At 37.6% G+C, this 13,055-nt stretch overlaps 1 protein-coding gene across 1 annotated transcript in view; it reads left to right on the top strand.

Annotated features, from left to right (window-relative positions):
• TUT7 (terminal uridylyl transferase 7) overlaps window positions 1-13,055 on the top strand; it is a 56,235-nt gene that overhangs the window by 40,428 nt on the left and 2,752 nt on the right. The window contains exons 24-27 of the mRNA XM_052644945.1: window positions 413-528; window positions 1,968-2,293; window positions 4,976-5,052; window positions 5,393-5,456. Coding sequence (XP_052500905.1) covers window positions 413-528; window positions 1,968-2,293; window positions 4,976-5,052; window positions 5,393-5,456 — 583 coding nt within the window. The remainder of the gene's footprint in view (window positions 1-412; window positions 529-1,967; window positions 2,294-4,975; window positions 5,053-5,392; window positions 5,457-13,055) is intronic.

Here is a 13,055-nt window from a genome sequence, read left to right as displayed (position 1 = left end):
TCAGAAGCCACAGCAAAGCAACAACACATAGCTTCTTTCTTTTTAGGTTTTAGCCTTTTCCTTTTATGAGAAAATGAAGTTTTTTTTACCTGGCCTCAGTTTTCCCCAAGTCCTAGGAAGCTGACTCACAGGCATATGTAATGCTCTTGTTTAGAGTTGTGCTGGGGAAAAAGGTAGGGTTAAAGTGTTCTGCACGGTGAAAAGGAATGAAGGAAAATGAATTCAGGTAAACCTATCCTGAATTACACCTCTTAGTGATTTTAGATTTTTTGATTTAAACAGTATGATAATAATTATTAAAAATAATGATTTGTCAATGTTGAGATATAAGATCCCTGATTGATACTGGTTAGTTTTTGTGTTTGGATCTGATATTAGTAGTTTAGGTTTTTATGTATTTATATTCTGCTAGGAGTACTTTTTTGATCCAGATGTACTAACTGAAGGAGAGCTGGCCCCAAATGATAGATGTTGCCGCATTTGTGGGAAAATTGGACACTTCATGAAGGACTGTCCTATGAGGAGAAAGTAAGTGAACATTCAAAAGGGTGGTTTTGTTTTTATTTTCTTACTGTACCAGTTTTCAAATGAGGTTGTCTTGTACCAGGAAATAAACTTATGTTAAACCCAGAAGTTCTCAGATAACTTTGAGATTTTTTACAAGGAAAATGAAGTGATTTAAAACCTGACTTTAAGTCAGATGGCTAGGATTAATTTGAGTGTACAGGAGACAGTCTTCCAGGCCTCGTCCCTTTTCCTAATTTTGGGCACATCCCTAATCACCGCTTGATCATTTGTTTATTACACTCTCCAACAAGGATGGAAGAGCAGCAGAGGAAACTGAAATTCTTCCATTTTACAGCAGTGAGAAGTCCAGAATCATTTCAGTCATTGAAAAGTAAAATGGTTTTTTTTTTAGGATCTCAGTTATATTTCTGATATACAATAACGAGTGTACTGTGTGGGAATTTAGACTCAGTAATACTGTACTGCACTATAGGACCCTTCACTTGTATGCATTTTAATTCTTAATAATTGTTGTGGTGACCTACTCGATTTGGTCATCATGCTTTCTTCTGATAATGTTTTCAGGAGGGCAGAGGGAGATGTTTTTGGTTGCTTCCTTGGGACATATTCTTGTTTTGTGGTGGTGGTATTTTTAAGTGGACGATAATATTCTCATTTAAAAACATGGTACTTAAGTCACCATCTGGAATTTGAGGCTCTTATTTATTACTTTATTTTTTATTCAGATAATAGCCACTGATTCTGTAGGGCAAGGAAAAAATAATTTTGAGAGTTTAAGAGCGCAAAACTCCTTGTAACCATTGTTCTTGTTGTGAACCTAAAGTTTTATGTCTCAAGTTTCCAGTGCTAGTAAAGAATGCTGCTGCTGCTGCTAAGTCACTTCAGTCATGTCCAACTCTGTGCAGCCCCATAGACAGCAGCCCACCAGGCTCCCTGTCCCTGGGATTCTCCAGGCAAGAACACTGGAGTGGGTTGCCATTTCCTTCTCCAGTGCAAGAAAGTGAAAAGTGAAAGTGAAGTCGCTCAGTCGTCTCCGACTCTTAGTGACCCCTAGTGGGCCAGAAAGTTTTAAGAAATCGTTCCAAAGATAATTTGAGTTTCATTACATCAGTACCAGAGTAGGTATTAAATTAAGAAGTTCTGCTAATTGCAAAAACTGGTTTCATAGCATTAGAGTAATTGTGAAAATGAACAACTACACCCTTAAGCTCTGAGGGTACTTCTTAATACATTATTGACCAGGGACATATTAATGCCACAGGTGATAGTTTCTGCAGAAATCCCCCAGTCAAAAATATGTTAATAGAGAAGATGGGCTAAAGTTCTTATTTTTCCCTCTGATGCCTTCTGTATCTAGTTGTCTCCTAAACCTAGAGGGGTCTTAATACTTTGTTAGGTTTCTGTTCAGATTTTTCCTACTAGTATTGTATCTTCTACAGAGTGAGGCGACGGCGAGATCAGGAAGATACCCTGAACCAAAGATACCCTGAGAACAAAGACAAAAGAAGCAAAGAAGATAAAGAAATTCAAAACAAGTACACAGAGAGAGAGGTATCCACAAAAGAAGATAAACCCATGCAGTGCACACCTCAGAAAGCCAAGCCAGTGAGGGCAGCTGCTGAGCCAGGGAGAGAGAAAATCCTCAGGCCGCCAGTGGAAAAGTGGAAGAGACAGGAGGACAAAGATTTAAGAGAAAAACGTTGTTTTATTTGTGGAAGAGAAGGGCACATTAAAAAGGAGTGCCCTCAGTTTAAAGGCTCTTCAGGTATGGATGCCCATCATGCCTTGATGTTTGCACTCACATCTCAAGGGAAATCTCTTTTTTAGGGTTCTTAACTATTTTAGTTATATGTACAGATCTATTTACTGGATAAGATTTTGTTTTTCAGAAGGTAAACCCACCTCCCCCATCTTTACTTCTAATTCTCTATGTGTTTTTAAACACTGGTTTTTTAAGAGGCTTGTCAATCTGGTTGACTCTGATAAGTTTGGTTGACTTTTCAGATAAGATTATCAATGAATTGAAGACCTAGTAATCCCCAGTACTTAAAAAATGTAACTTAAGACAGGGATCCCCAACACCCCCCAGGCCATGGACCAGTACTGATCTGTGACCTGTTAGGAACCAGGCTGCACAGTGGAAAGTGAGCAGTGGGTGAGCAAGTGAAGCTTCATGTGCTGCTCTCCATCACTCCCCATGGCTTTCATTACCTCCTGGACTACCACCCTCCTGCCCCCCGTCCACCACCCCCAGCACCCAGTCCACGGGAAAATTGTCTTCCATGAAACTGATCCCTGGTACCAGAAAGGTTAGGGACTGCTGACCTAATGGACCAGAAAACAAGCTACCACTTACTTGAGCTTTCCCAACTCAGTATGTACACTTCTGAAATGGAAGAGCCATGGGTAGGCATAGCTGAAGTGATCTCAGGACACCATACTTTGTGTGCAGGAGCCACTTACATTGTTGTTTAAACACATGTGCTCACAGGCCTAAAAAGGGGAGTAGAAGAAGGGTGATACAGTTAACGGTGCCTCTACCTGCAGAGAATTACCTTTGCATTTCATCATTTTCTTCAGTGAGCATGGTTACTCTTACAGTAAGGAAAAATGTATTTTCTGTCTGTAGTTGAACATCATCCATAGATCTTGCCCCTGTGAGTTGTTGGATCTTAATTTGCTTTTTCTGTGAAATGGGTGAAGCATCCATTTGGGGCATATTTTTAACAGACTATTAAAAGTAAGGGTACCTTGAAGAGGGGAGGGTAAGTTACAGTTTACAAGGCAGTTTATACACTCTCACTTTTTTTCTCAGAGCAAACCTATGAAAGTGGATGAAATTTATTTAGCATAAAAATGAAACCCTGAGAAATAATGTTTCTTATTAAAGTAGTGACCCTGTTCGTGTCCTCAACTGTTAAGTGTTTATGGACAGCATAAAAAACCTCAGCACTGAAAGTTTCCTTAAAATACTCACTCTAGTCCTTGTCGTTCCTGGAACGCTGATACCTCTCTTCCACTTTATGATACCATATCAGCAATATAGTATCTCTTTTTTTAAGATAGGAAAGTTTTAGATCAGCCATCCTTATTTTTTTTAATGAGCTTTATATGAAAAGTAAGTTCTTAAATTGTTTTATTATCAACTTTAAAATAGAATGTAAATGTTTATGAACTGTTTTTACAGCTTCAGCTTGTCCTACTTATAAGGAATTCAAACTTTTATTGCCCTCACAAGGGACATATAGCAGAATAAAATGATGTTACAATTATAAGGGTAAAATGTTTAAAAGAAATTAAAAGCAATAGCTAACTTTCATCGAGCACTTTCAGTGGGTCAGGCACTATTTAAGTGCTTTACATGGGTAAATTCATCTAATTTTCACCAGAGCCCCATTAACTGTGGTATTATTTTGATATCCTCAGTTACAGATGAGGTAACTGTAAACAGTATATGTAGATAAGATATAATACAGTCTCATCAAAATTCCTTTTGTAGGTTACCCTTCAGAACAGCTCACTGTCTGCTTTTACTCAGAGCGGGAAGTACATGGGCATTGCCTTCCTGTTTGTTACAACAAAGTGGTGCAGGGATGCCCCTGCACTCCCCCAGCTTGGATGGATCTCTTCTTTCTAGCTAGTAGCAAGTTGTAAGTTGCCAGTAGTAAGAGGAGTAAATAAAATAAGTAAAGCTCTCAAAATAGTAAAAGTAGGGAATTCCCTGGTGGTCAAGTGGTTTGAACTTGGCACTTTTACTGCTGTGGGCCTGGGTTCAATCCCTGGTCAGGGAACTAAGATCCTACCAAAATTTTTAAAACAGAGCAATGATCCTGGCCATCTAGAGGGTAGCAGCCGATCAAGAGGGGCAGGGGATGTCCTGGGACAGGGATGAGGTATTATCAAACATACAGAAAACACTAGAATCTTGGTTCCTTCAGACTGCCATGTTTTCATATTAAATCAAGTAGTCATAATGTAAAACAAAAAGAGGAGGGGCTTCCCTGGTATCTCAGACAGTAAAGAATCTGCCTGCAATGCAGGAGACCTGGTTCAATTCCTGGGTCAAGAAGATCCCCTGGAGAAGGGAATGGCTACCCCCTCCAGTATTCTTGCCAGGAGAATTCCAGAACAGCCTGGCAGGCTACAGTCCATAGGGACACAGGATCAGACACAACTGAGCGACTAACACACACACAGTAAAAAGAATTAAAAGAGGAGTGGGGCTAAAGTATGGTGAATTTCCTCCAATAGCAATTAAAAATAATCAGCTTTTGTCTAAAGATAATGTTCTTCCATCTCATTTCTTCTAATACATTAGAATTTAGTCCACATAATACTTTGAGTAGAGCTTCTGTCGTCTCAACAGAAAATCTTTCTGTGAAAGTTTGAAACAGGGCCACTGCTTTCAATTTAAAGTAGGAACAAAAAGTGCTCATTTCTTTCTCAGGTCTGTCTAAATCAGATTGTGTATTTGGATCCCCTTCTTCATCTAACCCTTTGAGACCAGCTGGCACATTTGTTCAGGTAAACCTAGCTCAGACCTGAGCAGGAAACCCTCCCATCTCTGCCTCTCCCGCAAACACTCTGAGCACAGGCAGCTCTGGGCCATTTGCTCGGGAGGGGCTGGGCAGTTCAGGTGGCTCCTCTGCTCTGCCCACGGTGCCGTGTGCAGTGAGCTTGCTGTGCACCGGCTGCCGGGAGTGTCTTTCGGGGTCCTGCAGATGTGTCTTGCTTATCGATTAACTTGCAAAGTTCTGCCACCCACATGCCTAATTTCAGCTCTCCTTGGATTTGGTTACAGTTTTCAGACTGTTGCGGATGCTGTTCCTTTCGACTTTGTAAACCAGTCTATTTCGTTTTTTAGGCAGTGCTTTTACATGAAGACCAAAAGAAACAAAAAACATCTATATTTTTGAGTCCCCAGTCAGGTATGTGGGTTTTTGAAAAAACAAATGTGTGTTGTTTTATTTACTGCATAGTGTACCACATGCCTTTTGAGGTACTTCCTTTGAATAAGTGGTTTTAACAGCGATTGGACATTAGAATAACTTGGGGAGCTTTTAAAAAACACTTGCCCTGCCCCCACTTTTCATTTCCTAAATCAGATTCTTCGAGGGTTAGGCTTAAGCCTGTTTTGTTTTGTTTTTTAATTTTCTAGGTGATTCTTACACCATTCTTGAATAGGAACCATAGTCTCCAATTATTTGTTTCTCTTCTACACTTTTTGTTTCTGCTTTGAAATTGCCACTGTCTTGTCAGCAGTATATTCTCCTCATGGAGATTATTTGCCACCAAAGAAAGTAATTGTGGGCCTGAACACTCCGTCTCAACTATGTCATTTACTGGTTCCTTCAACAAATAGTAAGCCACACCTCCCACCCATCCGCCCCTTCCAAGTGTGGAGTGTGGGCCTAAATACCGAAGATAAAAGCCCCTTCTCTCATTTACTCTGCCTTCTTGTCAGAAAAGAGACAGACATATTTCATGTGGCCACAGATGTTAAGAAATATAAAGAAGGAAAAGGAAAAGAGAATGTTGGGAAGGAGGCAGCCTCTGATAAAGTAACATTTCAGCAAAGAAAGTAAAAGGAAGAACTTGGATTTAGACTCTTACAACAGAGCTGAAAACAGTTTTGTCCCAAGTGGTGACACTAAGCCGGATGAGGGAGAGGAGGGTAACTGGAGGTGAGGTCAGGGTACACGACTGTGGGTCACACAGCTCCTTCAGCAGTGGTAGAGATGGGTTTTTTTCTCTATATGAGATGGGCAGCTGTTGGAGGCAAAGGAGTGGTAGAATTGTCTTAAAAGGTTCACTATGACTGCTGAGGAGGCAAGGGTGAAAAACCAACAAGGAGGCTCCTTCTGTAGTTCAGGGTAGAGATGAGGACAGCTTGGACAGGGGTGGAAGGGATGGAAGTGAGGTCTGCTCGTGTTCCTGGAGACTTTGAAGGTAGCGCCGACATGATCATTGATGAGTTGGATGATAAGACATGACAGAAAATCATGAGATTTTGAGACTCAGAGGTGACACTGTGATTTTTCGTTCTGAGCAGCTAGAAGAGTGAAGTTTGAATTTCCTGTGCTGAGGAACCATCAGGAAGAACAGATTATGGGGAGACATAGAGTTCAGCTTTAAATGTGTAAGTTTTAAGAGACCCGCTAGATATTGTGGTAGAGGTATTGAATAGCCAAGTAGATAATAGGAAAGAGCCTGGCGTTTAGAGCAAAAGTCCCATCTGCAAATATAAATTTGAGGATGATCAGTATGTAATTGATGGTAATTAAGCCCTGGATCTGACTGCAATCACGTAGGAAATACAGGCAGATAGAAAAGCATGTAGAGGCTTAGGCAAAATACACCAAAGAGACAGAAACACACCCCCAGAAAAGAATGTTTAACAGTGGGGATGGAGAAGCAGCGAGTTTGATCTTTTAATGGAGTTTTAATGGAGAAAGTGCCTCAAAGAGGGGGCAGTTGGCTTTGTGCAAATTGCTTCTGATAGGCCTGTTCAACGAGGACTGAGAATGCTGCATTTTATTTGGCAACACAGAAGTCCCTCACTGTGACTTTGAAAAGAGCCGTTTCTTTGAAATAGGGGTAGAAAAACCTGATTGTAGGGAGTTGTGCTGAGAAGTGCTGGAAGAATTGTAGGGTACCTGACCTCAGCTATGGCTGTATAGTGCCAGGGCCCCCATCCCTACCCAGTCCCCCCAGGCCCGAGGAAAGATGCTAAAAGGGAGGGGAAAATAGGATGCTATGAAGGCCTTTCTTGGTGTCTCAAGAGTAGTTTTAATCCTGAAATAGAAGGGAGAAATTTGAGGAGTAAAAGAAAAATCAAAGTAACTTTAACATATAATGAATCACTTTTTCAGCTTTTTTTTTCTTAAGGGGATGAAACTATAAATCATGATGCAAACAGCTGGCCTTTATATACTTAACTAGTTTTGTTTAGTATCTCTTTCTCTTCCTCTCTAATTTTCAATAAAGTAGGATTAAAGAAGGGAAATTGTTTTTAAAAAAATAGAGCATGTGTACTCTTTAAGCTGATTGTATAGGTGATGAGAAAAGTTTTTGAAATTTTAAAGCTTCATTGATAAAACCTGACAGTTTTATATATAATGTAAAACAAGCTGCCTATTTTGTGGTCAGTTTTTACGTGTTGTATGTTATTGCTAAGGTGCAAACAGTGTTTGCTTGTAGATTGGAGAGCTGCCTGTGTTAGTTATAAAGAATGAAGAGGCTAAGCCGTTCCATCAGGTGTCAGTTTCTGAGAGAGAGTGCCTCCAGAGCCTCGGCAGCCTCCCCAGCCCCACGGCAGATAGAGCTCTTCCCTGCTGTCACCAGCCCAGGCTGCAATAAGCCAGGGCACAGTGGTCTCACCCTGGGAAAGCTAAGGAAGCTCCAGGCGAAGGGCATTTGGTTGTCTCTACTTTGAATGTTAACAAGGAAAATAAATTGAATTATTATTTAGGTACTTCTGTTTCTGTTAGTACCAAGATGAATTATCTCAAGTATATAAAATGATCTACTTAGAAATAGGCATTTATTTTTATAATATGTGAATATTTTACAGTTTTGTTTTTTTAATATTGGGAAAAACATTCGAAATGGCATCAAGTTTCTCTACAGTCAGACTGAGGTTGAATATCCCAAAGAGAAACAGAAATCTTCAAAGAATTGTCACCCTTACCCAAGAGGGGAACATGGTATCCATGAAAGGTGAAGACATAGGAGATTCTGTAAGAACAGGCAAGAGCAGCTCTTTCCTGGGAAGGTTTTGTAATTGTTCTCATTGGAATGCATGGACTTAAAAATAAGAAAAGTTCTACTGGGAAAACCCTCAAAATGAAATAGAGTGAAATGAGAATGAGGTCTGTTCTGAGAGGATTTGATTGACAGTGGGAGTAGCCATGAAACATGGATGAGGAGATTGACAAGCTGCTCTGGAAGCTGCTTCAGCAAATGAAAGTGTTTTGGAGACAAACTCCACTGCAGTTTGTGGGGTTGTTTCCCATAGATCCTCTGAGAGTTTGAAGGTCACATAGTTACCAGATGTAAAGCCAAAAGACTTGCTTTTACCAGCTTCAGCCTTGAATAGGCATTTCCAGAATACTTTGCTTAAGAAAATACTGGTCCTTAGTTGAGATTTGTTTTGTCAAAGATAAGATGTTTATGAATATCAGCTTTGCTGTCAGATTGCACAGTGTGATTTCTAGCTTTGTGATCTTATCCTCCATTGCTTCAGTTTCCTCATCTGTTAAAGGGGATAATAATAATACTTATCTTGTAGGACTGTTGCAAAATCTATGTAAAAGCACTTAGAACAGTACCTGCATGATGTGAGAGCAGAGGTTGGTGGGCGCCAATGGTGTTTGGTGTTCTGCAGGACATCTGTCAGCATTGCTTCTGCTAAAGATTTTATGCATCTTGAAAGTAAAATGTTAATATAACTTCTTAAGTGGGGGAAAGGTACAGATGTTAGACATATACCTAGAAATGGCAATACCAATTGACAGTAGGTTAGGATTTCAGTAAATTATCTTCTGAGTGAAAGGTTTACATATTTATAAATCTTTTGAGTAACCATAAAATTTAAGCTTACTACAGAAAAAAAAAGTTATTGCAATAAATAAGGTTTGCTTTCTACCAGGAAAAAAAAAAAAATTATAGGTGGTTAAAACTTATCTTTTCTAATAAACTCTTAAAGTTAATGATAATTGTTAATACTGTCAAATTTATCCATGAAAAATGTATACAAGTTATGTATGTTGTTATGTGAAATGTCTCAACATTAAGTAGGATTAAGTTTCCAGAAAGCTCTTTCTTTTCACAGACTTTATTTGTGATGCATGGGTGGTTTCCTAAGGAGAAGCTGCTAGTGTGTACAGCCCCTGTTCTTCCGCAATAGCTGAATTGACCTTAGAAGAAAGAGGTGAGCTCCTCTGAGCTCCAGGTGTCCTGTTTATAAAATTGGCAAAAGCATCATCTGTCTCATGCTGCTGTGCTAAAAGCAGCCACCCACATCAGATAATCAACCAAGTTCTCTTTCCTCTCCTGATACTTCCTCCATTCCACTAAGTTACATATAGTTCCTGACTCTCAAATGAGACAGCAGTAGATAGAAAATCCCACAAGTTTCCTTGCTCTTGTTTGCTCCCTCCCTCACATACACACAGCTAACAGTGCCTTAGATGTTCAGTAAGTTTTATTGATTAGAGATGGACTCATTTTGACAGAGTAAAGAAGAGTGAGAGAGTGATCAAGAACAAGAGCTTTAAAGTCAGACTTATTCTAGTTTGACATCCAGTCCAATCATTTACTAGCTCCATTACCTCTGTCAAGTTAGTGGACCTCTCTGCCTCAGTTTCCTTGTCCATAAATTGGGGCTAATAGCAACTGTAAGGATTAGTTTCATATATGTAAAGCCCTTAACACCGTATCTGGCACACATCACTCAATAAATTATTATTACTCTTATTGCTGTAGATAACAGAAAGTCTCCAACTATGCTCTGTCTAACTTCTAGGACAAATATATAATGGAAATTTTTAACAAAAGAAGAGTATGTGGAGATTGAAGAACCATAGTCAAACCGTTCGATATGAGAATCTCAAGAAACTAACATTTTTCTATTGCTTAATCTGCTACTGTTTATTGGAAAGAAAATTATTTTTCAAAAGAAACTACCTCTGTGTCTTTGTTTATTCCATTTTAATCCAAGGGTTTGAAATCTTAAATATTGGAGATGCTATAAGAGATTGGTTAATATCTTTTCTCCTTTATGATAATGTATACTTTTTTCCTTGACCAGAATGTTAAAGCTTACTTATTAAAACAAAAGCACAGTAGTCTTTATGATAGCAAATTTAAAATAATAGAAGCACATTTTAAAAACCATATGGGGAAGATCTTATTATCAGTGAATATATGGATCATTGTTTTCCATACCCTTCTTGATATTCCAGTATATGAACATACATTATGTATTTAACTATTCTTTATTAATGGAACTAGTTCTCTTCAAATGTTTGTTATATCAGTGTCTTCAAAAATTTTTTGCTTGCATACTCGCTCCCAAAATGTTGAACCACCCATATATCTCCTTGTATGTATTTAAGTTGACATTTCAGTTTTTCATCATAGTTGCAAAACATATAATTTCTGGAGGTTTTTTTTTAAAATATTGGAATTTTTAAAGCAAAACTTTTAAATCAGTCTTTTTAAATGTATCAAATATAATATAAATATTATTGCAGAAATTTTACATCTTTTTTTTTTTCTCCTTGAATTCTTTTGTTTCACTTCCATGGAATTTTATCTTAAGATGATATATTTTTATCATATATATTTCAAGCATTTTATTGACTGGCCACAAAAGTGTTCATATAAATTGAATTTTTCAGCTTTTTGTTAAATCTCAAAGTGTAAAAATGTCTTCTAAATTGTTTTTTTAGTTGTTAGAAGAATATAATTGACCAAAACCAATGTTACAAATTTTGATTAAAAATTGCTTCCTATGTTTACTTACTGAAAATGACTGTCATTTAATTAGGTGAGATTTTTATCCCATGCATTCCTTTATCTTCGGAGTAGTACTACTTACTGCATGAATGAAACAGTGAATCAATTCTATTCCTAATCTTTTTGTTTATACTTCATAAACATTGTGAAGCCTCATTAGTCTTTATAATGGCAAATTAAAAGGGATAGAAATAGGTTTTGGAGTCTGGGAGGGAAAGAGACACAACAGTGCCACTCAGTTATTTCCATTCCTTTTTAATCAAATCACCAAAAAATCGCATAAATCATATCATCAGAAGTTATTCTGATGGTCATCAGCTATCAGTGTAATTTTATGAAAGCTAAAAATTTGGGCTTTTATTAGATGTATTCCCATTTTGCTACAGATCCCAGCATTTTGTGTGCTTCTCTGCTTCCCAAGGCTTTTTTTTTTCACCCTCGGGTAATGTGCCACATTAAGAGGTGAATGGTTAGAACACACGTGTCTCTCTCTCTCTGTCTTGTGAAAGAGTAAAGAGAAAGTGGTATGATTCCTGAGAACCACCCCAAAGCCTGGTCCACAAAGACATTCTCAGAAAGAACTCAGATAAAAATTAAAGCACTGTGGTCAGCTCTCTTAAAACTCTACCCACTTGTCCTCTTAAGCTATTTAGGAATAGCTTAATACCATGTACCCAAGGTTGAAGACCACTGTCTGTATAAAACACTGCAATGTCAGTTAGCATATTTGTCTAGTTATTTCCTCAGGATAAATTTCCACTTAGAAGAATAATAGGTTTAAAAGCAACCATATTTTGACAGTGATACCACTAATGCCACATTGTGATTGTGGACAGTTTCAGAGAGTCAGTCACAATTTTTCCATATCCTTGCTTCATTGAAGATAGTCTTTTTTTGCCAGTCTGCTTGAAGTTCTGTTATTACCATTGAATGCTACATTTTCATTTGTGTTTCTTCATGTTACATCTTGGTATTTTTGAGTGTTCACTTTTGTCTTCAGTTCTTTCTACTTAGAAATTTATTCATGCTTTGTCAAATATGTTATAGTATCCTTCGTCACCAGTTTATTATTTTTTCAACCTCGTTTATGATTTATTTTGCCATGCATACATTTGTTTTAGTAGTTTAATCCAGCCAACTTTATGGTAGTTTCAAGTCATGCTTACACATTTTTAAGAATTTCATGTTCTTCCTCCAGATTACATAAAAATTCATATTTTATTTATAGTAGTTTTATCTTTTTTTCTTAACTGAACCATGTGGCATCCAAGTTCTTAGTTCCCAACCAGGGGATCAAACCCTGCAGTGGAAGCACAGAGTCCCAACCACTGAACCAGGGATGTCCCATAGTTTTATCTTTGTATGTGTGAATTTTTTTACATGAAGCTTCTTCAGGTATGTTGAGATTTTTAAATACATATATACACACACACCCATATATATATATATATATATACACACACACACACACACAGGGGATTACATGTTTATGTGATAAATAATAAAACTATAAGTATTATTCTTAGAACAGTTTCTTAACATTTGGGCAAAAAAATGTTTTAAGATCTAAATAATATAACAACAACTCATCTACTAGAGAATTGGCTTTATTTTTTCATATTTTCTTTTCAATCATTTATTATTAATAAGAATTCAGGTACCCATTCTTTTTTAAACTCTTACATATGTATCCTTTAACATATATATCCTTTAATATACATATCCTTGGTGAATTTTTAAATGTAAATGACTCACACTGTATAATATGAATCTTTTACAACTTGATTTTTATATCCAACAAAATGATTTTGAAATTTATATATATTGTGTATGGATTTAGTCTCTCTTTACAGTATTGCATCATATGAATACAGAATACTTTATGTAAAATCACCTAGTACATGAGCATTTAGACTAGGTCTGGTGTTTCGCTGTTAGAAGCAGTGTCGTAGTGAGCACTCTTGTGTGAGTCTTCTTGAGCATATTTGAGAGATTCTATAGGATTT

This window comes from Budorcas taxicolor, chromosome 8 (genome assembly GCF_023091745.1).
Source record: "Budorcas taxicolor isolate Tak-1 chromosome 8, Takin1.1, whole genome shotgun sequence".
In the NCBI taxonomy this organism is placed as follows: Eukaryota; Metazoa; Chordata; class Mammalia; order Artiodactyla; family Bovidae; genus Budorcas; species Budorcas taxicolor.
The sequence above is the reverse complement of the archived record's forward strand: the minus strand, read 5'-3'. Positions and strand labels throughout refer to the sequence as shown.